The 25203-nt window shown below is 41.0% G+C and overlaps 1 protein-coding gene across 1 annotated transcript in view; it reads right to left on the bottom strand.

Moving 5' to 3' along the window:
• The window catches only part of CLINT1 (clathrin interactor 1), a 93707-nt gene extending 71002 nt beyond the window's left edge, over positions 1 to 22705 (bottom strand). The window contains exon 1 of the mRNA XM_042447498.1: positions 22462 to 22705. Coding sequence (XP_042303432.1) covers positions 22462 to 22502 — 41 coding nt within the window. The 5' untranslated portion in view covers positions 22503 to 22705. The remainder of the gene's footprint in view (positions 1 to 22461) is intronic.
• Positions 22706 to 25203: the final 2498 nt, after the last annotated feature.

Genomic DNA, 25203 nt, shown 5'->3' with positions numbered 1-25203 from the left:
CGTTATTCGCCTTACATGGGGAGGGGTGTCTGGAACAGATCCCCTGCATAAGGCAAGGGTCCACTGTACCATTTAACTAAGGACAGAAACAACAAAATGCAGGCATCTTACTAACATCTCCAATTTTTCTCCTGTTTGGTTTGTAACATCTCGCCTGATGAAGAAGCCAGTGGAGCTTTGAAAGCTTGCAACAAGTATATTGTGCATTTCAGCTGGCCAATAAAGGTATCACTGTTTGGTGGAAACTAGTAATTAGCTATGGTTAACTGCCTTACTCAGGTGCAGACTGCCTTTTTTACAATGCACAGTAGTATATTGCATGGTTTGAAAGAATCAGAGGTTTTTTAATTCAGGAAAGTTTAACCATGACTGTACTGCAGATGTAGAACCATGCAACAACAATGATCACAATTTTTCTTATTGTTAAAATTAATTCCACAATGTTTTCAAGTAGGCTTAATTTAAGCAACTCTTTTTCTTTTTGGCCTGGGACTAACCGTGGCTTGCCAGGTACCTGTTTGCCTGCGATATACAGTAAGTGGACAATGTCCAGTTTAACTGATCAGATGTTGTGGCAACCTGGCCTATCCTAAACAAGTGTTGCATATAGCTCTATAACTTCTTGAAGATTATTTATGAAGGGATCTATCTGCTATTTTAACTAGCCATAATAATCTGATGATATTATGACAGATACCTGAGAATCCCATACTGAGATCACAATTATCCAATAACTTTCTTGAAACAGTCCCTCCCCAAATATTGTATTGTACTACATTACAAAGAATATCTGTGGCTTACAAAACGTCTGTGCAAATAGACTTCCAGAAACTTTTCTTCTCTGCCCCTCACAGCCCCTGTACTCCCCCCTTAATGCACACCAGACTCCTTAACCCTCCAAAAAGGTGAAGAGATGGGGGGGGTATTAACAACAAAACTCTTCAATTAGAAGAAGACAAAAGATGGATTTGACCCAGTATTTTAAAGCCAATCATGGCCACTCAAACTACAATTTTAAGGCAGATGTGATGTGCTGTTTGTCACTTCTCTGCTTGTGGAAGAAAGTAGCTACAGCCATCAGATAAACAGAGAGGTAGTAGATTCCACTTGCCCTCTACTACAAACATTTCTCAATAAGATCCTGTTTATTCTTCCTATCCCTGTAAGTAGTGACAGATAACTGAGAATAGCCCAGCTCTACACCTTTCACCATCCATACATTTTTCGAAGGTAAAAGAGGGTGAGAGAATATAGGCACAACACTGCTGCCATGCTCTTTCACATGGCCTTTCAAGATTAGAAGAGTGGGCATAAACAATGATGTCATTCCCACTGTGGCCTTGGAGCCAAAAGAGTTGCAAGGCTTATGGTACAAGTGTGATGTAAGGTGGCAAGTGGACAAGCATTTTGACTATGCTTGATGAATTTGCACAGTTGGTTACTTTTACTGCTAATGTGTTCAGCTCTGTAGCTTATAATATGTTTCCGAGGTGGCCAGCAACACGGAACAAGTGGCTGACATTATGGGAAGCACTTTCTTGAGTCATCTTCTATACTTCAGCCCAGATAATGGTAAAGTAGCACTAACTGTTTGAAGTTCTCAGGTTTGTTAGGTCATCCTCTTCTACCTGATAGTTCCACATGGTCCTATGTGTACATGGGCATGGGCAATGTAACATACTCAAAGGCATTCATCTTTATTATTACTTCATGTATCTATGGATGAAATTCTGTCGTGGAAATAGACCGGATTGAAATCATGCTATATATAGGGTTGCCATATCCATCTTCCACCAAATCTTCCACCCTGCGGCCTTAGCAACAGGAAGTCCCACTCCTTCCTCCTGCCAGAAGTCTCTCTGACTGGCTGCAAGGCCGGGAACGGGCGGGATGTCTGGGCATGCTTTCTAGGGCTGGAGGAGGAGGAGGACCGAAGGAGGAGGAGGACAATGGGCTGCAGGACAAGGGTGGCAGGCTGGAGGATGGGAGTCCAAAACCCGTGAATGTCCCGCCTAAAATCGGGACATGGCAACCTAGCTGTATATATTCGCAAGCAACAACTGTTGAAAAATAGTGAAATTTAATCTAGCCATTTACTGCTAGAGCTATAATGGACACTAGAAGGAGTTCAACTTTGTACTCTGATTATTGGCTTAACAGAAGCTTATGAAGAACATAGGAAGTCCAGCCACAAGCAACCATTTGACAGCTCTCCTTTTTGAGCTCCCTGGGGGGAAAAGGTACAGATACTGACCAAACAAATCCTTCACATCTCACAGACAAGAGGCACTAAAAGCAACAGAAGCTGAAGGAGAGCTAAAGACACACAAGGCATCTGTGAGCTTGACAGACACCCAAAGAGATGTCTACGCAGCAAGAAAAGATCTAGATTTAGAGGTATGACTTTATAGGGAGTCCAAAATACTTACGCAAAAGCACACGTGCTCAAAAGACAGAGTCCAGTTATCTTTCCAGACCTTTTGTTTTAGTGACAAATTCAAGCTGTACGTGCTCACTTTTCATGTAAAGCCACAGAAAATTCACATTCAATTATCAGTGGTTTTAAAGAATCTGCTACTGCTATTCTGAAGGGTTACCTTAACCACTGGCATGTAACAAACTAGTTTCCAACATGTAGTCAGCATTCATGGAGCCAGTATGGTGTAGTGGTTTGAGCACTGGACTGTAACTCTGGAGACCAAGCTTCAAATCAACATTCTGCCTAATGGGCAAGTCACACACTCTCAGACTCAGAAATGTTAGGGTCACCCTAAATTGGAAACTAACGGAAGACAAACAACAACAACCTCTATATTTCCTTTGGTAGTACCCCGCTTGTTTCTAAATACAAGATCAATGGAAAAATAGTTAACAACTTGGCAGATAAACTAATTGAATCTGTACGTATAATTTGAGTTCACTATCTCTTTACAGAAATATTGCTCATTTCATTTTCTTGTTGAGAACTGAGATAACAGGACCAGTCTGGAAACCACAGGGACCAACTCCTTTCATGTAAATGCACAATTGTTCAAAGCACCAAAACAGGTACCACACCATGAGAAACTGGAGCATGTCCAAAGGAGGGCGACTAAAATGGTGAAGGGCCTGGAAACCATGCTCTATGAGGAATGACTTAGGGAGATGGGGATGTTTAGCCTGGAGAAGAGAAGGATAAGAGGTTATATGATAGCCCTGTTTAAATATTTGAAGGGATGTCATATTGAGGAAGGAGCTAGCTTGTTTTCTGCTGCTCCAGAGAACAAGACCCGGAACAATGGATGCAAGCTACAGGAAAAGAGATTCCATCTCAACATTAGGAGGAACTTCCTGACAGCAAGGACTGTTCAACAGTGGAACACACTCCCTCAGGGAGTGGTGGAGTCTCCAGCTTTGGAGGTCTTTAAACAGACTTTAAACCTCTCTCAGGGGTGCTTTGATTGAGAGTTCCTGCATGGCAGGGGGTTGCACTTGGATGGCCTTCAAGGTCTCTTCCAACTCTCTGATTCTACCATATAACCCTGAACACAAATCTCACAGCTAATTTGGGAAGCAAAAGAGAGTTTGGCCTATTTAGTACTTGAATGGAAAACTACCAGATGATACCAGAAGTGTCCAGGCAGGAAAAAAGAATTCTACCTGAAACTCTGAACATCCATTCCTGCCAGTCAGAATCAACTAAACAGGAACATATGGCATAATGGTCCAACTTGGTATAAAAGAACTTCCTGTACTCCTACACAATTACTCCACTAGCATTATCAACAACAAGGTAGGTGAACTCATACAGACAAGGGCTAAATGTCCCTTTATCTACCATGATCAAACTGAGCCTTGCTTTAAGAGTGATTGCTTATGCTGACTAAAATAAATATTCAATACAAAATTAAATTAAATGACCCTGTAAAAAGGATGTTTTCAGTAAGGTCAAATAGCAGGAGATAAATATGAGGGTGTAATTTTACTGTCAGCTGAATAATGTAATCTGACAGCTCACTCATTGTAACTTAATATGTACTGTTTCTAGGCCAAGAAGCAGAACTGAGTCACTGAATGGCTCATACTCGATGGACAACTCCGTGAGACAAACCTGCCATCATATCAAAGGAAAATGACACCCAAAGAATATATTTCAAAGCAGTTCATGCAATTTTTCTTCCCTCCAAGCTGGTGCGGTGATTGCAGAACAGAGTGTAGTATGTAGTGACAATGCAGACTGAAGGATTTTAGTAATTTTGTAGTAAGTGAGCCACTAGCAAAAATGAAACACATTTGACTGCAACATATGAATTGAAATTGAGACTGGTAGGGATATAGTAAAATCTGCTTCCTGACATAAGATCTAAGGCTAAAGTAATACTGTCTTTCCCCAAAGCTGTAATCACCAAAGTTTACAAGTGTACACTATGAGGGAACAGCCATCTAAGGTCAAACATATAAGGGAAGGAAAACAAGGAAAAATAACCAGCATACACGGCCCATGAAATGGAAATAATTCTTATGTGCACCTTAAATCTATTAAACCTATTATTAATTTGTATAAGTCTCAGAGTCTGCATCTCTCAATAATCCAGGGATGTACAGTGGTACCCCGGGTTACGAATTTAATTCGTTCCGCCGCCGCTTTCGTAACCCGAAAATCTTCGCAAGCCGAAAAACCCATAGGCGCTAATAGCGAAAGCCGCGATTTCGTGCGAAAAAGCGCCGAAAAGCACCAAAAAATTTTTCGTAACCCGAAATAACCTTCGTAACCCGGAACAGTTTTTTTCAATGGATTTTTTTCGTAACCCGGAAATTTCGTAAGGCGGCGCATTCGTATCCCGGGGTACCACTGTATGTGAATCCTGGTTCATCTTGAACATAGTGTGGTGATGGTCAACAGCTTGTACTTGCAACAAGAGTGTTTTTAATAGTAATTTATTGATGTAATGTGCAATCTTGACAGGAAGCCAGCCTTCTGGCTTGTTTCTCTTCCAGTAAGCCAAAGAGGTACCCTAACACCAACTGTGGATTATTTCTTTGGCTCTTTGGTTGAGAGGCAAATTAGAGAGATGATTCTTGGGTTTATGGTTTGTTTAGCTGTTCCTGATACCAATGGAAACACCAGCTCACTAAGCTCCTCAGAAAGCCAGCATTTTCTTAATTCTCACTTGTGACATCTGACTACACATATTCAATATATCACTGAATACTTACGTGCATTCTACACATCCAAATAAAAGGGAGGGTGTTATCTGATTTTTTTAAAAAAAGAATCTCCAGATGCTTACATAGCTGTTTCACAACAGCCGGCCAAGCCAGTGCCTCTTTAAGACTTCTCAGTATGGACACTGAAGGACCTGCTACAGTCACTTGCAACACTTGTGGGATGTTTGTATTTTTGCCTAGACATGTAGGGAACTTCACCTGCACCAAGTGCAAATTGGTAGCCTTCTTGGAAGAGGGAGTCCAGCAGCTGTGAAAGTGATCTGGGAGTCCCCAAGTAGACCACAAGTTGAACATGAGTCAACAGTGCGATGCGGCAGGTAACAACTCTGACATGTGAAACAAATCAAGAATTGTAAACTAAGGTCCAAAACACACTAAGGTCCAAAACTCAATCCAGTTTGAGACCACTTTAACTGTGCAGGCTTAATGCTAGGGAATTCTGGGAGCTGTGGTTTTGTGAGACATGTAACGTTCTCTGTCAGAGAGCTCTGGTGCCACAATAAACTCCAATTCCCAGGATTCTCTAGCACTGAGTCAGGGCAATTAAAGTCAACTCAAACCAGATTACTTCTGCAGTGTATTTTGAAGCACAGTTTGAAATCATGACTTCAAATGCTGGCTTGTCAAAGGAACAGCAAATGAGAAGTCCAGAATAGACATAATCTTAAACCTTTTTCTCCTTGTGAACTCTTCACAGGAATCACTCCCATTTGTGGAAGGAGCCAGGTGGATGCAATCAGTCAGCATGCTTCAGCACATTTGCTCATGACCTGGGAAATTATAAATCTGCCTTACTGTTTTGTACTGATGTACTGTTTTGTACATTAAGGGAAGGGTGACCAAGACAGTAAAAAATTTGGAAGCGAAAATCTGACTTCTAGGTGAGGATCATGGCGGATCTGCTTCAACTCCAAGCCAAAGCTAAGCAGCAGCAGAGCTAACTAATTAACACTTAATTAGTCAACAGAACTCTCTCTGGACAGCAAAGACAGCAAGGGATTGCCCCAGTGCTACTTGCGAGGAGACTGCTGCTGAACTGGCAGTCTCGAGCCCTAGGAGGAACAGTAAGCCCTGGCTTTGTAGCCTTAAAGGACACTAGATTGGTGAAATCCTCACTTTCTTCACCACTTTCCATGACTTAATTTGTAAACAAAGAGAAGTCTTCCAACTGGCAGTGGAACCAAAGCACTGGTGAATACTCTTCTTTCAGTAAACAAGATCAGAGAAAGAAAAATACTGTTTACAAGATTTCAGTTAAAAAAAGAAAAAAGGAAAATAAAACACATCTTAAGAAAGCTTTATATTGGATCAGCAACTTTAAAAGAAAATGATTTTTTTTGTTTTGTTTTACTATTGTTTCTTGAGCAATGGGGATATTTCTCCATGGGTTTATTTACTTTTAAAGAAGATAAAGTGGTGCTGGAATTATTGAGACTGAGATGGAACTTGCTTTTTTGGTTTTAAGCCTGTAATTCATGAATCTATGAAGATGGAGCCTTCCCCTGAAATTTCACAGAAGTTGTGGGAAGAGATTAGATAATTGAGATGTGAATTTATGGAATTGAAAGAATAAGATTTGAATTTGAACAACCTGTGAAGCAAATGTGAAGAGAAAGAGGACTGAAAAGAAATGAAATTGAAATCATTTGTGAAGAGGAGCGGAAAGATCTGATTAACCTGGTTTTGGTAAACAAAGAAGGAGTACAGAAGACCAACCTGAGTTGATGTACTGTATGAACTAACTTTTCAAGCTGAGAAAAAAAGTTAAATACTATAATGGGATGATGTCAAGATGATTATAGATAGCATATGCTGAAAGCAAGATGATTATCGATAGCATATGTTGAAAGCAGTGTTGCTTCTTCCAGCACTGTGCACCAGAAGAAACAATGGTGCATGTGCCCATGATGCGCATGTGCATCGCCACCACACTCCAATGCAAGCACAAGCCCCATTACTTATAATGGGGCTCGAGCATATGCGCTTTTTGTTTTATGTGGGGGGGGGGGCGGAACAGATCCCCCGTGTAAAACAAGGGCGCACTGTATGTTGTCTCAGGAAAAATGTGCTGAAGCATGGAGAGGAATTGAGTGAGATCACTTTGGAGGGAGAGGGATACGTTTATTGTTGTTGGGGAGGAATTTTGAAATGGAGATAATATTTTGTTCAGAGAGATGTTTTTATTTCAGATAGTGTTGATCTTGGTAAATGACACACCACTTGAAAAAATTGCAAAGGGGAAAGTTTAAGTTTGTCAAGCAGGGAGAAAACCAAAAAGCTAAATACAGTCATCCTTCCATATTTGCGGCTTTGATATTTGCAGATTTGATTATTCACGGATTTCATTAATATGTTCTCTCTAGGGCCCCATACAGACAGGCCAAAATAAAGCTGCTTCAGGTCACTTTGGAGGTATGATGTTTAAATGATGCATGCGTCCTAAGAATCCGGAAGCCGTGCCAAAGCCATGATCCAGTCCTAAGGACTAGAGCGCAGCTTTGGCGCAGCTTCCAGACTCTTAGGACGCATACATCATGTAAACAGCATACCTCCACAGTGACCCAAAGCAGCTTTATTTTGGTCTGTCTGTATGGGGCCTAGGACTGTCTAGGTCCTCCAGTGCAACTCTGTGGTCAACTTTAACTAAAACTTGCACTGAAAGACCATTTCTAGCTACTCCAGTGCCATTCTATGGTCAGTGTATTTTGGACATTGACCACAGAGTTGCACTGGAGGACCTTGAGATTCCTAGAAAGGTGTCCTCTCAGGTAAAAACAGTGTTTTTGCTATTTGCAGTTTTTCCATATTCATGGGGGTCTTGTTCCCCTAAACCTAGTGAATATGGAGGGACAACTGTATAAAATGAAGAAAATGTGTGGGAAATGGGCTATGCATTCAAGATATAATGTGTGTGTGTGTGTGTGTGCGCGCGCTCATGCACTCACCTTCAACTCACTTGTTGACTCTTGGTCATTGTATGAATTTCCTAGGGTTTTCTTAGGCAAGGAATATTCAGAGGTGATTTTGCTAGTTCTTTCCTCTGAAATATAACCTACAGCACCTGGTATTCTTTGGCAATCTCTCATCCAATCTAGAAAACTAACCATCTGGCTTAGCTTCCAAGACCAGGCAAGATCTGAAATATACTGAAGGATTAATGGGAAATATGTAGTTAAAAGATAAAAATTTGGATAATATTATGATTTTAAATGAATTTTATTTTATAAAATCATGTATAATTGCTATAGAATGTTCTAGATAGAAGGATGGATTAATAGTAATAAGTGGATAATATCTCATAAAGCATGCCAGCTGTTCCAGGGGCATGATGTTTAGATGACACACGCTCCTGAGTGGCTGGAAGCCGCACTGGGGCCCTCTAAGGTGGCCAAAAACCGCCCCCAAAAGGAGTTGATATTTTCCACTCCTATCCATGATCTATTTGGGACTGTGGCAGTAGGCACCCTTGGGATTGCAGCATGTGGTCGCTGTGGTCCCAGGGTGATCAGGGCGGGAGCAGCCAGTCTGTTTCGACCCACAGATGGGCTAAGGGGAAAATATTAGAGATTCTACAGCTGGAAAAGAGACGTAGACTGTATCTGCATTGCAGAAATAATCCAGTTTGATACTGCTTTAACTGCCTTGGCTCCATGCTAAGTAATCGTGGGATTTGTAGCTTATTGTGGCACCAGAGCTCTCTGACAAAGAAGGCTAAAAATCTCACAAAACTACAAATCCCAAAATTCCATAGTATTGAGCCATGGCAGTTAAAGTGGTGTCAGCTGCATTATTTTTCTAGCACGATGCAATCATGGATGAGGATGGAAGAGTCTAGGAAGAGGGAAGTAATTTAACATTATTCAGGAGGGAAGAATGGAAATTGATGTCAATAAAATATAAATGAATATAGTAACTGATTTGAAATTTGTTGATAACAGTTTTTTAAAAGTTTTGGAAAAAAATAATAATGGGAAAGAACTGGTGATGTTGTGTGTTGATAATTAATGAGAATAGATTATTGGAGGAAGAGACAGCTTCATTTGTAACAAGAGAACTCTGAGTATTTATTTATCATTGCCATAAGGAAGACTGGAAGTTACCTTTTTCTTTTTTGTTACTTTCTTTCACTTGCTTTTCTTTTTATACTTCCTTTCTTTATCTCTTTTTAGTCTGTATAAGTTGTACTATATTTTTAAACTAACCAAGCTTAGAAGGAATGACTTAGGGAGCTATGAATATTTACAGAAGATTGTAATGTGACATGTGCTGCAAGTGTGGTGTTGTGGTTTAAGTGGTGGGCTACAACTCTGGAGACCAGGTTCGAAACCAGCTTCAGCCAGGAAAATCCATTGGGTGACCCTGGGCAAGTCTCAGCCACATACTCTCTCAGTCTCAAAGGAAAGGAAAGGCACCCCCCCCCCCCCCGAATAAATGTTTGCAAGAAGGTAAGTCATGTCGAATACAATGCAAGCTTGTTTTCTGCTGCACCAGATACTAAAGCAAGAATAATGGATGAAAATAGAAAAAAAATCCACCTCAACATCAAGACGTTCTTAAATGAAAGAGCTGTTTGGAATAGACTGCTTTGGATGTCACTGAGTTTCTAAAAGGTTTGCCATCACTGCAATATGTTATTACTTCATCTCTGAACAAATACACTCTATCATACACACAGAGGTGACAATAGTTTCTTGTGTACCTTCAAGTTGTTTCTAGCTTATGGTGACCCTGAGAACTGTACTGCTGTGGGGAGCATAAATTTCATGATCTGCTTGAAAAATGGATCAAGTGTAACAGGTTGTGATTTTAACTCAAAGAAAGGCAGCCTAGTGCCCCCCCCCCCCAATGTAGGTGGTTACAGAGACCACATGCTCTGAAGTGGAGACTGGTGTGGACCAGAAAGGGAGAAGTTTTAATTACAGGAGTCACTCCAAGACAAAGAATTCTTTCCAATAATCAAGCACAGATACTCCTTCCTCAGGGACATTATTATTATTATTATTATTATTATTATTATTATTATTATTATTTCATGTCTTCCTCACACAGCTTCAAGTGTCCACTCTCTCATAAAAATGGTTTCGTATGCTACCTTTTATCTCGGCCTCTGATGAAAGAAAGCAGGAGCAGCAGCGCAACTCAAACCTGTCAGCCAAGTCTCAGCAAAGCTCACAAAGCTTAAACATGGTCCCAAATTTGAAATTAGTTCAAAATGCAGCAGCTAGATTGGTCACTGGAGCATCAAGGTTTGACCATATAACACCAATATTAAAATCTCTGCACTGGCTGCTCATTAGCTTCCGGGTGCAATACAAAGTGTTGGTTATTACCTTTAAATCCCTAAATGGCTTGGGCCCGAGTTACTTGAGGGAATGCCTCTCCCTACACAATCCGCCCCGTACTCTCAGAATACCTGGAATGAAATCACTAGACTACGTAAAAACCAGGCTAGTGACCACATGCCACAGACCATTTTCTGTCAAGGCCCCCCAGGTTGTGGAATGATTTGCCAGAAGAGATCCATCTTATTATCACCCTGGACGCTTTTAAGAAAGCACTGAAGATGGATCTCTTCTGGCGAGCCTACCCACCAAACCTGCTGTAAAATATCTCACCTCTGTTAATATTGGCGGGTTACAGACCGCTAATTAGTACGTAATGAATACGTACTAGGGTTAGGAAAGGGCGGTGCTTCCGCACCCCCCTAACCCTAGTACGTATTCTGTACGTACAATATGGCAGCGGCCGTTCCACATGGCCGCCGCCATATTTACGTATCGGACGCTGTGCGTCCGCACGTGTCGCGGCGTCTATGACGTCACGAGTCCTCCCCTGGCGCCTCGCGACGTCATAGAGGCGCCACTTAAAGAAGCTCCATTTTGGAGCTTCTTTTTTGCTCCGTAATGGAGCCGCGTGGTTTGGCTGCAGCGGCTCCCTTACGGAGCAAGCGGCGGCGGCGGCAGATTGCCGCAAAGCGGCGGTTTATAATCCGCCATCATATGCTTTTTACGGAGAGTCGACCAACTGTACTGTATTGATAGTAATGTATGTTTTTATGCTATGTATTTGATATGTTTTTATTGTTGAAATTTGCTGACTGTTGTAATTCCGCCTCGATCCGCAGGGAGAGTCGGGAAATAGAAATAAAATTTTATTATTATTATTATTACTCCTTTCTGCCACCAGTTTTCCTCCACCACCATGTGCTATAACTCTTTGCTCCAGCCTGTCCCAAAATGGTGTCACTCTGAGCCACAGAAGCAATACCCTGTGCCTAAGCCTCACAAGCGTTTCCCAATTGCCAGTACTAGGGAAAGACACCAGTAAGGGAGTGAACTCACAAGGGCAGGAAAAGGGCAGGAGACACCACCACACAAAATGATCAGCGAGACTGTGTGGCAGTTTCCTGTGGACCTTGAAAAGAAATTTCATACAATCCTCATCTTCACCATGGTCCTAAGCCATGGGTTCCCCTTGTCTTTCTTGCACACCAATACTTTGATGGAAGGCTTCCCTGCAGCCCCCCCTTTTTTCTCATCACCCCCCTACTGCCCCACTTTTCCCTCATCGCCCCCTTGGAACCTTCCACCTCCCGATGGAGAGGCGTACCTCCCACTTTGGGAATCACTGCTTTAGATGCTTTGTTACATGCCCCTAGGTTTTACCACTGACTTATTCGGAAGTCATATAAAAAATAAATAATTTTGGCTCTAATACTTGCCCTTGACTTATACAGTGGACCCTTGTTATACACTGCAGTTTCATTTCAAGATCCCCCGTGTATAACAAAATCCGTGTATGCTCAAGTCCCATTAAATAAAATGACATAGTAAAATGGTGTCCCTTATAAAAAATGGAAAATCAAGGTTTGATATTTGAAATTTATACTTTTTAAAAAACATTTTCAAACCGTGGATGCGTGAATCCATGTATAAAAAATCTGTGTCTAAGAAGGGCCGGCTGTACATGAAGGCGACTTATAGTTGAGTATATGCAGTGTTTTTACCTCAGTAGCAAACTATGGTTCTCTCAAACCACAGTTCAAATGTTGCTTGTACCTGGTTTACTGTCAAACTTCACACATTATGAAAGTTTATCTACTAAATATGCAGAGAGAAAATACATGAGCCCTTTCTTCCATACCCACTCTCTGTCAAGACTTTCTACATTTTAAATTCTTGAAAATCTTGTGCCTAATTACTATCTGACTTTGCTTTGACCTATAAATCATGGGCATTTCATTTTAGTCTGCTGCTCTGTTTTTGTATGAGTGGCTGGGCAAAGGCAGAATAAAGCAGAAAGGAACAACGATGGAAGAAAGCAACAAAAACAAACTTGTCTAGTGTGTACATTCCAGTACTTTTATACTGTAATCTTAGCCTTAGATTATCATGACTGCTGATATAGTAACAAATGTCCTTAAAATATTCCATAAATATTAAAAATATTTTCTCTATAGGTAAAAATAGATGGCATGAAAAAAATATAGTTCTGCAAAGCAAATTCAAGGCCTGGCTGTAAGAATGAAGGAACAGCATAGATAAGATAATGTTACTTAGTTATAAATTTAACATAGTTTAGTAATCAGATCTGCATCACTGCAGAGGAAAACCAGCCCAACTGTATTTGCAGAATCACTTGCCCACATCCAGGGGGGGAAAAAGCTCTCTCTAGGCATCTGAACGTCCTCCAGCTGACACTATGGTTAACTTTCACCAGAAGATGACCACAGAGTCAAGCTGGAGAACGTCCAGATGCCTAGAGACACTACCTCTCTAGGAATCTGGAGGTCTTCCAACATGATTCTATGTCAACTTCTGGCAGAAATATAGCATTCACCGTTATTCATGATTCTCGTTACCCATGGCAAGTCTGGAAATGTATTGATACTGGGGACAGGACTGTATATGAAAACTTTTCAGCGGGAAATTCTTAGACTGATTTAATGGTGACTTCATTTACGTTCATTCACACTAAGTATGATAAAGTTAAGTTTTTCTGGTGCTGTGTGACTATTTATTTATTTATTTGTGGTGTTTATACCCCACCCTTCAGCCCTAAAGGCTATCAGAGCAGCTTACAATTATTATTTTTAATTAGACGGTTCCTGCCCTCTGGCTTACCATCTAAAAGACATGGCACAAAAGGAGAAGGGGATGGTGGTGGGAAAGGGGATGAGGTCCAGTGGTTATTCTCTCCCTCTGAGGCCTGGACCAAAGCAGATGGACTGGAGGGAGGGCTCTTCTTCTTCAGGCTAGCCCTGATGTAGCTGGGCCTGCCTGGTCACTCCCTCACAGGCCAGAGGATGACAGTTATCATGGGGGGAGGGCTCTTCTTCTTCAGACTATGTCTTATTGCCAAAATATCTCCCTCTTTCACAATGGGTCTTAGCATCACTCCTGAAAAGACCATTTCTAGTAGTGTTTCTACGTTTCAAAGAAGGGGTTTCTGGCCTCTGGTACTCTGCCTGGTATCATAAGGATTTCCTCCAATCCACCAGCATGGAATTGGAATTTCCTCCAATTCACAAGCATAGAAATTTTTTTTCTGCTATGGTTATCCAGCTAGTGTTTATATAGACTCACAGATGATCATAGGCCACATTCATAAACATTAAATTGTAATTCATTATTCTCTGTCAGAAGCACAAATGAAACAGGTTACAACATTCTTTTAAGAATTAAGGAAAGCTGTGCCACTGGTTATCGTATAATCTGACTGTGTTGTAAGCAACAAATTGCTCAGTTTCTCGAGACAATTTTCCTTGATCTAATTCAGCAAGAGTGAACTTTTAAAAATATACATTTATAGGTCAGCATTCATCACCAGATTAACATTGTCACTGTTTAAAGAGTAAATGCTTGGCTAACCAGGCTCTTCAAGGAAATTACACCTTGCCAAACTGAAATAACTCCTACTTTTTAAATTTTAAATTTAAACACAGTTTGTTCATGTTTCTGTCTAGGTATAATTTATACATTGAAACCAACAGGAGAACATTAAAAGAACTTCCACAAAGTTAATTTTGAACTATCACCCCATTCGATTATTAATTTCACTACAGAAATTGAGTGCCAGTATTAAACATACCAATTCAGATGGGTGAAACATAAGTGAGCAGCAACTAGAAATAGAAGTGGAACAAACTTTTTTTTTATTTTTGTGAAATCCATTGGAGAATATCATTTTAAAAGATGAAAAGGTTAATAACTGATTCTTTTTTAGTCTATTTGCACTATGTTTTAATTTCAGAGGAAGGGCAATGCAACATATCTTGCTCAACAAAACTAAAAAGGAGGAAATACTAATTATACATGTTACAAAATACAAACCGTAACATTACAAACAGAATTAGAGTGCACAGGAAATAGCTGCACTAAAGAGATATCTTCTGAAACAGAGACATGCCAATCTACTAAAGTTATCAGTAGAGCATTTTCAGAACTACTGTCAATAATCTTTTAGATTTTAGAATTCCTGGAGAACAGGAGAGGTCACAGTAGACCGGAAGAGGGCAAATATTGTCTCCATCTTCAAAATAAAAGGATAAAAAGAGGACTCAAATAATTACCACCCAGTCAGCCTGACATCAATAACAGGAAGGATTTTAGCGCAGATCACTGAACAGATAGTATATAAATTTAGAAAGGAATGCCCTGATCACTAAAGTCAGGATAGGTTCCTCAAAAACACGTCATGCCAGACTAATCTTATCTCTTTCTTTTGACAGAGTTACAAACTTGGTAGATGTAGGGAATGCTTTGGATGTTGCATATCCTGATTTCAGTAAGGCCTCTGAAAAATTCTCCCATGATATCCTTGTAAAAAAGCTAGTAAAATGTGGACTAAATAATACAACTGTTAGGTGGATTTCTAATTGGTTGACTGACCAAAGATATTCAACAATGCCTCCTCCTCATTGTGGAAATAAGTCACTAGTAGGGTGCTACAAGGTTCTGTCCTGGGCCCAGTGATATTCAACATCTTTATCAATGACTTGGATGGTGGAATATAAGGCATGCTTATCAAATTTTCAGATGACACTAAACTAGGAAGGGTCGCTAATACTACAGAGGTCAAATTTAAAAATTACCTTAACAGATTAGACAGATGGGCCAAAACTAACAAAATGAATTTCAGTAGTGATAAATGTAGGATACTACACTTGGATAATAAAAATGAAACGCACAGATATAGGATGCATGACAGCTGTTTTGAAAGCAGTACATGCGAAAAGCATCTAGGAGTCTTAGTGGGCTGCAGGCTGAACATGACTCAGTAATGTGATGTGGCAGCTAAGAAAACCAATGCAATTCTTGGCTGCATGAATAGGACTATAGTGTCTAGCTCAAGTGAAGAAATAGTACCACACTATTCTGCTTTGGTCAGATCTCACCTGGAATAATATGTGCAGTTCTGGGCACCACAATTCAAGGATATGAACAAGCTGGAATGTGTATAGAGGAAGGTGACTCAATGTTTAAAGGTCTGGAAATCATGCCCTACGAGGAGTGGCTTAGAAAGCTGGATATGTTTAGCCTGGATAAGAGATGGTTAAGGGGTGACATGATAGCCATGTTTAAGAGAGGGCTATGTTTGGAATACTGTATATGGGTTCAGATAATAATATAATATTACATTTATAATAATTTAATATGAAATTATTAAATAATGCCATAGTGAGGATGCAACAGTTATATGCTTCCTATAACTGGCCCAGGTCAGCATTCTACCCGCAGCATTCTCAACCCACTGAAGTTCTGTTGTATCATTTTGTTCAGACACAGCTTTTACCTAGTGCTTAAAAATAAGCTATTTTAAGTACCAGGCAAATATGCTGGAGGATAGTTCTCCAGTATGGCTAGAACTGCAGAAAAGGTTCCCACAATTATGGAGGTGGGCAACACCTGGAGAAGGACCTCAAATAATTTTCTCAATTGACAGGCAAGCTTGTATGGCAATGTTGGAGACATCCAGGAGACAAAGAAATCATTTTATTCATGTGTTTGCCACTTACTTATTACTATCAAATCCTATGTTTGGGATTGTTGTACCTGCTCATGACCCTCAGCTTATAAAATGTCATCTTCAATTATAATTTCAAAGCCAATTTAGTTGACTTAAAGCTCACATTTACTTGGCTGAAACTTCAGTTAAACTCAGTGAAATGAGATGGAGGCTGCAGAACTGGGCTCAACAATTGCAGTTTTAGTAGAGTAGAACTTTGGGGGTGGGGGAGAGAAAGAAAAGGTACTGTGCTACCTGCTATACTTTTTGCATGATGTATGTTTAGGGCTCCAACCAACCAATGAATTTTACTGCACGATTATACAGGCATCCTCTACTTTTCTGGGCATAACATTTTGACAATCCACTCTTCTGACATGATTAAATTATTACCAGAACCCACATATTCAACACATGGTCTGCTCTTTTGACAAATATAAGCACAAATATATATATGAATATTTGTACAGTGTTGTGTTATACACATATGACAATGCAGTATACAGACTGAATGATAAGAAGGTGCTTTGAATGATTCTTCTGTGACCGCACTCTGCTTTTTTTCGATTCGCTGACATTGCAGCCCTAAACATACATCATGTGAAAAGAATAGCAGGCATCCTGTATACTGCAGAAGTTGTTTGTGGTGGAGTTGTGTGACTATAATGGAGCACTGTACAGGTATTAATATTTATATCTATTCTTATAATACATAGTTAATATGGGTTCCACAATTTCCGCTTTTTGACAGTGCTCTGGTCCTTAACCTATCAGAAAAATGGGAGACTATTGTATATAGTTAGGATGATTTTTTATGTTTCGTTTTATTCCTTGTACTACCAATGGAGTAACTCTCATAGCAAAAACCAATGGTTATATCAGTTCAAATGCCAAAGTTTAAAGTTAAACTGAATGATAGCAGAAACCCCAAGTGTACACAAATGTGACGGTTGTAACTGGCAATTACATCTCCAGACAGACACTGCCTCATATGAAAACTCACATACCAAAGCAATTCCTGTCCAGTGGTTGTGGTATTTGGTGATGAATTATTGTTTTTTGGATTACTGTAATGGACTCTACGTGATGCTATGTTTGGAAACTGTTCGGAAACTTCAATGGGATGGGTTCAAAATGCTGCTGCCAGAATGTTGAGGCCAGTTATAGGGAGCATACAAGTCCTCTGTTAAAACAGCTTCACTGTCTACTGGTTTATTTCCAGGCACAATTCAAAGTGCTGGTCATAACCCATAAAGCTCTATACAGCTTAGGTCCAGACTATCTGAAATTCCTTATCTCCCCATATAAACCTCCAGAGCTTTAAGATAATCAGGGGAAGGCTTTTGCTCGGTCCTGCCACTATCATAGGTTTGCTTGGCCAGGACATGAGAATCAGCCTTTTTGGTGGAAGCTTCTGCCCTTTGGAACTCTCTTCTATAGGAGGTTAGACTGGCTCCTTCTCTGCTCTCTTTTCACCAACAGGCAAAAGCGGTACTTTTCAAGCAAGCTTTTAATACATAATTACACCTTGGCAGGCTTCTTATGGGGGTGTTGGCATGTATAATGTTTTCTGTCTTACTAATGTTTAATACTGTTATGCCACTTTGTTGTTTTCAAGGTTTAAACCACATTTAGTGGTCTTAAGATGAATTAAAATATAAATCCTAATATAATTGTTAGGATTGTTGATTGAGGTTTCTAGGCACCAACAGAAATTTATATTTGACTGTCAAGGATGACACATCAGTTAGAATAGGAAGGTTTTGTTAAATATGTGAACAAATGAATAGTAAACAAGAGTTGATAACAAACAATGCTGATTATCCAAGAGAGCCAAAACAATCTCAGTTATACAATACACATATGCTTGTCTGAACAATTATCATACAGGACATATAACTACTTGCTGAATTATCTCAGCCCAGGCTGTTAATCTAGTAGTGTTTCTTCTGAACCCCCCCAAAATTCCTTAATCTTGTTTTCAACATTTTGCATATTGGTTGACTAAATGCAGCATCTAACCAGTTAAATATCTCATTTTGCAAAAAATAAGGGACTCATGAAAGAAACATTTGCATGTACTGACCATCTCTCAATAACTATTGACATGAATTTATGTTATCAATCCAGTAATGCACAACACCAAGTACAACGCCAAATGTTGTGTGGTCTCAGAGTCAGAAAAGATGTAAAAATAAGCAAGCCTTCAAAGCCAAGAATGATGTATATGCTTTATGTAATTAGAACTCAGTTCAATCTTAAAATAAACATTATGCAAACTTGTCCAATATTATTATTGCATAAAATATTTATATGAAAGCAGAAGATTATTTGAGCTATTTGAAACTACAGTATATTACAGATTCTGTTTTCGGGCCCCAAACTCAGTTACATGTCTTCTAACAATTTTCTTATGAGGCTCTGCGACAATTACTTTGATTTTAGTTTCTTAGTGTTTTGAAAAAAGGGAAGCCCAAATGGGTTCATTGCTCCTGGACACATCTTCATTTGCAAAATAGATGAACCTATGACTACAAATCTCTACAACATCATATTATCATTTGTATTAAAACGAACCTAACATTATTTCCCCCAACATTAACTAAGCAGAAAGCAAAATATTATGCTTTAACTGTGTCTGTCCACCTGTGGAATGGACAACACTGGGGTAAAAGCTTCTCTCCCCACCCCATACAGATGCAAGTCCCTGCGCACTCATATTTATGCCACTGTCACTGCAGCCACGAATATAGATATGCTTGATCACATTCTACTCCTCAAAGACACCTAAAAGAGGTGATTGGTTTCTGTATTTCATACTCCAGCACAGGGGTAGGCAACCTGCGGCCCGCGGGCCGGATGCGGCCCAGCAAGGCCTTGGGACTGGCCCCAGCCCAGTCCTGCCGCCGATTGCCGCCGGGGCCTTTGGCGTCTCACGTGAGGGGCATGGTGGGGCAATTGTCTATAGAAGCCTCAGAAACATGCATTTATCTTAACATTTTTTAAAGATCAGCAATTTTTTTCACATGTCCTCCATTTTTTAATTTAAAAAGCGCCCTCCATTTGAAAATTTTGTCCTACATTTGTCCCGGTTTATTTATTTATTTAATTTTTTAAAAATTATTTAATTATTTATTTTTTGGCTTCGGCCCCCAGTTGTATGAGGGACAGCAACCCGGCCCCCAGCTCAAAAGGGTTGCCTACCCCTGCTCCAGCACAACAATGGGTTTGAACTGTTTTCAGTGCAGAGTAGATGAAACTCTCAATGACTGCATCGCTGAGGCATTTCAAGGTACTAAAACACCATATTGCCTCTTAAACCTTGACAGTGAATATTTTAATCACTAAAGGGATCAACACGCTGACAACAAAGGACTCAAAATCTTATTTCCAAACATTTCTTTTTTGAAATACAACAGTCAAGCTTGCAAAGGAAAGAATAAATAGTTTTTTTAGGAGGGAGGGAAAACCCCACTTATTCCGAGGTCTAAATATCAGCTTTACTGTGCTGAAAGTTCAAGCTGAATCTCGTGCTACAACAGTGCAAGGTGATGACAGTAAAAATAAAAAACAAAACTTGATGAGAACACAGACTCCTGAAAGTTAATGTTTTTCAGGGCAAGTCTTTAGCAGGAACGTGTTCTGAGCAGCAGGCTCAGTGTTATGCAAGGTTCTTAGTTTCAGGTAAAGGGAGTGCATGTGAAGACTTCGACTCCTTGCCCAGAAGGAAGGGTGGTGCAAGACTGTGCTGTTGCCCAATCCACATTTCTTACTGGCAGATCCTGCCATTAAGGCCACCGTGTTAGAAACAGAAAGGTGAATTCCCAAGGATTAAACAGGCTTGAAACTGTATCTGTTGCACACATGTATTAGGCCTCCTCCACCTGATGATATCAAGTTCTTTTACTTCCTGTATTAAGTTGCCTTTCCTCCCCAACTAAGGCTCAGGAGAACAGCACAGTAATGATATAGGCAGTGCTGGATATACAGGCATAAGGCCAGGGTTGAATTTCTGTGTGTCCCAAGCATTTCAAGCAGGAATAGACATCACCACTCTCCAACACACCCAGAGAAGACCAAAGACTGTGTGAAGTCAATTAAAACAGATCCAAGAACTTATGCACTTCCACAAAGGGTTGTGTACAAGTTCTACAGCTGCAGGTGGAAACTAGCAAGTTCTAGAAAAGAATTCAGAGACCTTGGTCCAAAACACACTGCGGAAACGATCCAGTTTGAGACTGCTTTAACTGCCCTGGCTCAATGCTAGGGAATTCTGGGAACTGTAGTTTTATGAGACATTTAGCCTTTGTCAGAGAGCTCATTTGCCACAATAAACTACAGTTACCAGGGTTCCCGAGCACTGAGCCAGGGCAGTTAAAGCTATCTCAAACTGGATAGTTTCTGCTGTGTGTTTTGGACCACAGTCTGGACGGAGTATCAGTATGCAAAGGGATCTTGTAGCACCTTTGAGTCTAACTGTGGGCCCATACAGACAGGCCAAAATAAGGCTGCTTCGGGTCACTTTGGAGGTATGCTGTTTAAATGATGCATGCATCCTAAGAATCCGGAAGCCGCACCAAAGCCACGCTCCAGTACTTAGGAAATTGCAGCACAAGCTTTCATAGACTTAGGTCCAAAACACACTGCAGAAATAATCCGGTTTGAGACCACTTTAACAGCCCAGGCTCAATGCCAGGGAATTCTGGGAACTGAAGTTTTGTGAGACAATTAATCTTCTCTGTCAGAGAGGTCTGGTGCCACAATAAACTACAATTCCCATGATTCCCTAGTTTGAACCAGGGAAGTTAAAGTGGTTTTGAACTGTATTATTTCTGTAGTGCGCATTTTTAATCACGTTACCTAGGTACATCAGTATACTTTTATGGCAAGCATAAGCTTTTGTAGCAAAGGAGCTCCACCAGTGGTACTCAGATTTCCTTACCCTTTACATCTACAGCACATACGGACACTGCATGCCCCCCGCTTGACGTAATATATGAATAAAAATATTTTGTCCATTTCTTGATTTTCATTTGCACATTTGTGTATATTTGTATGTTAACATTTTATAAGGAAGTGGCACCATTCAAATGAGAACAGTTTCATTTAAGTAACTTCAATATTTAACTCAACGCGTGTGTAAATTTTACACATTAAAAACTCTGGGAAGGGGAGGAGGAGGGGGGATCAGGGCCTCCAAGTCTGGTGTGCCCCTTCGGCAACCCTCTTGCTCTTCGCATCAGGGGTCCTGCCCCACCATTTGAGAACCACTGGGGTACAAGATCCCTTCAAAGGTCTGGAACAGTTAGGTTCAAAAGAGGGAAGTACTGAGAAGGGAATACAGAGATCAGAGGAGGGCAGCTCCCAGAAGGAAAAGGCAAGCCTTCATCTAGACAGCCATGAACTCCATGGGACTCCAAGGGCCCTAACTTGATGGGGGGAAACCAAGGTATTACAGAAGGCACCCATTCTGTGTGGGACAAGGGTCAGGTAGGAAGAGTATAAAACACCACAATATAGGGGTGGTTGGGCCAAAAAGCATCAGCAGAGAAATAGTCTGTCCTCAGGTTGAAAGTCAGGAAGTTTCCCCAAGGCAAAGGCTGTGTGTGTGTGTAAACCTTCAAAGTCTGGTGGAGGACCTCTTCCCTAACCCACCTCCCCCCAAATCCCCTTCCTTTCTGCCCTTGGGGAGGGAGAGGGGGAGGTTGTAATGGAATGTTTTACTTTGGTGACTGAGGGTTGGTAAGAAGGGGGGAGTTGCAAGGCTGGGGGGGCACCATCTCGTCTCCCCCTAATAATTATTATGATTAGGGAGAGAAGAGATGGGTGTCCCCCCAATTTCACTACAACACTACTACTACTACAGTACTAAGATTTCACTATAATTATAATGATAACTACTATCAAGGGGGGAGAGATGGGTGTCCCCCCAATTTCACAACAACAACAACAACTATTTCACTGTAATTATAATATTGTAAAGGGGAAAAGAGATGGGTGTCCCCTCCAATTTCACTACTACTACTACTACTACTATTCCACTGCATAGTAGTAATGATGAAGATTTCACATTAACAACAACAAGGACGACGACGGCGACAACAGTACAATAGCAACAGTGTCTGCTGGATCGAGGCGGGGGCCAGAGCCACGAACAGACCCACCGCCTCATGCGCTGAAACAGACCTATATAAAAGATGCCTGTATCTATCCTTTCAGAGCCGCGGGCGAGACAGGGATACTCACGCCTTGTCCACCAGCTCCCGGACCTTCCACATATTGAGCATCGTGGCGGCGATGGCGAGAAATGACCCCCAGGCCCGGCCTAGGTCCCCTGCGAGCCCCACTCTCCCTTCCTCCTCTTCAGGCCCCTCTGGCCGCCAGCAACGCTGCCTTCTCCTCCGCCTAATCGCCAACGGCACACAGAACGACGAGAGCCACAGGAGGAGGAAACTTCGACTTCCGGAAACCGGCCGCTCAGGGCCGCAAAGCCTGATGGGGCTTGAAGTCCACGAGAGGGGAGCCTGTGTATAGAATCTATAGAGAGCGCTATGGACGGGCGGGGAAGGCTACCAAAATGGCTCCCTCGCGCAAAGCAGGCCGGGAAATGGAGTCCTCTGAGGCTTTTTTGTCACCGTGGCAAAACCTGTTACAAACCCATGCCGCAGAGCTTGCTGGGAAATGGAAGTGTGATGTGTTTTTCCCCTCCCCCATTCAAAGGCTGCATCCACACTGGAGAAATAACCCGGTTTGACACCGCTTTAACTGTCCTGGCTCAAGGATATGGAATTCTGGGAGTTACACACTCCAGCTCCCAGAATTCCATAGCCTTGAGCCGGGTTATTTCTCCAGTGTGGATGCAGCCAAAGTTTACTGAGGGAAAGAAGGAGGTTTCGTTTACTCCATGGCTGCAATTCTTCTTCTCCTTCTTCTTCTCTCTGGGAGATCCAGTGTGCAAGGAAGAGTGGCTTCCAACCATGCTTAAAAAAAGGGGCTGAGGGGGTGTATCCACACACAAAAGTGATGCAGTTTGACACCGCTTTAACTGCCACAGCTCCATACTGTGGTATCCTGGGATTTGCAGTTTGGTGAGGAGGCATCTCTGAACAGCAGTCTTTTGGGCAGGCCTTGCAAAACTACAAATTCCAGGATTCTATAGGATAGAGCTGCGGCACTTTAAAGTGGCATCAAATTGCATTATAGTTCATGTATGGGAGTTAGTATGGCTATGACATGCTTGTTACTAGAGAACAGGCAATATTGTGGTTGTTATTATTATTTGTTTTGTTCAATATTCTGCCTCTCTCCCAAAATTGGGACTCAAGGCAGCTCACAACTAGGTTAAAAATGGGCAGAAGTTATGGGGCCTGCATGGTTGTAGTGGTCTGAGCATTGGCCTCTGTCTGGAAAGCCACCTTGAGCAAGTCACACTCAGCCTCAGAGGAAGACAATGGACGTTATCAGACAAGGGATATTGGAAGTATAATCCAATGGCAATCTGAACGCAATCATGGGGTTTCACATTATTGTGTGAGAGGTGATCACACGCAATTTCGAGCAATGGCATGCTATTTTCGGGCAATGGGAAGTCAGTTCAAACGCAATTCGAATTCATGTAAATTCACTGAACTAGCGAATTCACGTGAATGCGTTCTGGCCCCACTTTCATTTCATTTGAAATTAAGAGAAATTCTTCCCGTGTGATAAACTCCAATGCCAAACCCCCTTTGAACAAATCAAACCAAATTTACCAAGTAGGAAAGTATAGTATAACAAATTGGAACATTAGGGCTGATACTTCAAAAACTGACAATGTTTTTAGTTGTTTCCAAAGATGGAAAGCCTAGTGTCAAGTCAAAATTCAAAATGGTGCCTTTAACTGCTCTGGCTCAATGCTAGGGAATTCTGGGAACTGTAGCTTTATGAGACATTCAGCCTTCTCTGTCAGACAGCTCTTTTGCCACAATAAACTACAATTCCCAGAACTCCCTAGCACTGAGCCATGGCAGTTAAAGCGATCTCAAACTGGAAGCAAAGCAAAGTGGGCCAGTTTTGAAGGCTTCTTTCAATTAAGTCTGTAAATTAAAATTTTGCTTGCTTTCTTTTATTTTGAATGGTTCTAGCCTTTTAGATCATGATAGCTTTGGCTGGCTTGGAATAAAATGGTATATAAAGCTCCTTTATTAATTTAAAATCCAGCTTTGATGGGTTTTTTTAAATATGATCTTATGATTTTATTCAAGGTGCATTGAAAAAGATATTTACCTTCTGAATGGCAGTTTAGCCTTTAAAAAAGAAAAAGGAAAAAAATTCTTGTACATGTTCACAATTAATATATGACTGGGAAAAATCATAAATGGTTGGGAAATAGTACCATATATTCAGTCAAATATAACTAGCAATATATAACCTACTCAGATAGATTATATAGTGATCTTTTCAAATGAAGTTATCTGTTATCTGTGATGAAGGACTTCTATTTGATAGTCAAATTAGACGTGTCTTTCAACTGATTTGGACTGCAAATCCCATCAGCTCCAGACAGTATGGTGAGTGATTGAGAATTATGGGATTTGTAGATCAACACATGCTTCCTATCGCCACCTGAATCTTAATTCCTTCCCTTAGGTCCCAAACACACTGTAGAAATCATAATCCAGTTTGAGACCGCCTGTCCTGGCTCAATGCTAGGGAATTCTGGGAGATGTAGTTCTGTCAAATATTTAGCCTTCTTTTCCAGAGAGCCCTGATGCCAAAATAAACTACAGTTCCCAGGATTCCCTAGCATTAAGCCAGGGCAATTAAAGCAGTCTCAAATTTGATTAATTGTGCAGTGTGTTTTGGACCTTAATTGCCACCTTCTGTATCTTTGGCAATGAAGCTGTGACAGGTGCCTGTTAATGTCTCTGCAGCTTCAATAAAAGATGGATGACACTGGAACACAGTTGAAGGGGACAGCATTTTCTGCTTTCATAAGCTATCTTCAGA

This window comes from Sceloporus undulatus, chromosome 2 (assembly GCF_019175285.1).
Source record: "Sceloporus undulatus isolate JIND9_A2432 ecotype Alabama chromosome 2, SceUnd_v1.1, whole genome shotgun sequence".
Taxonomy (NCBI): domain Eukaryota; kingdom Metazoa; phylum Chordata; class Lepidosauria; order Squamata; family Phrynosomatidae; genus Sceloporus; species Sceloporus undulatus.
Note: the sequence above shows the minus strand (reverse complement) of the source record. Positions and strands in the feature narration are given on the sequence as shown.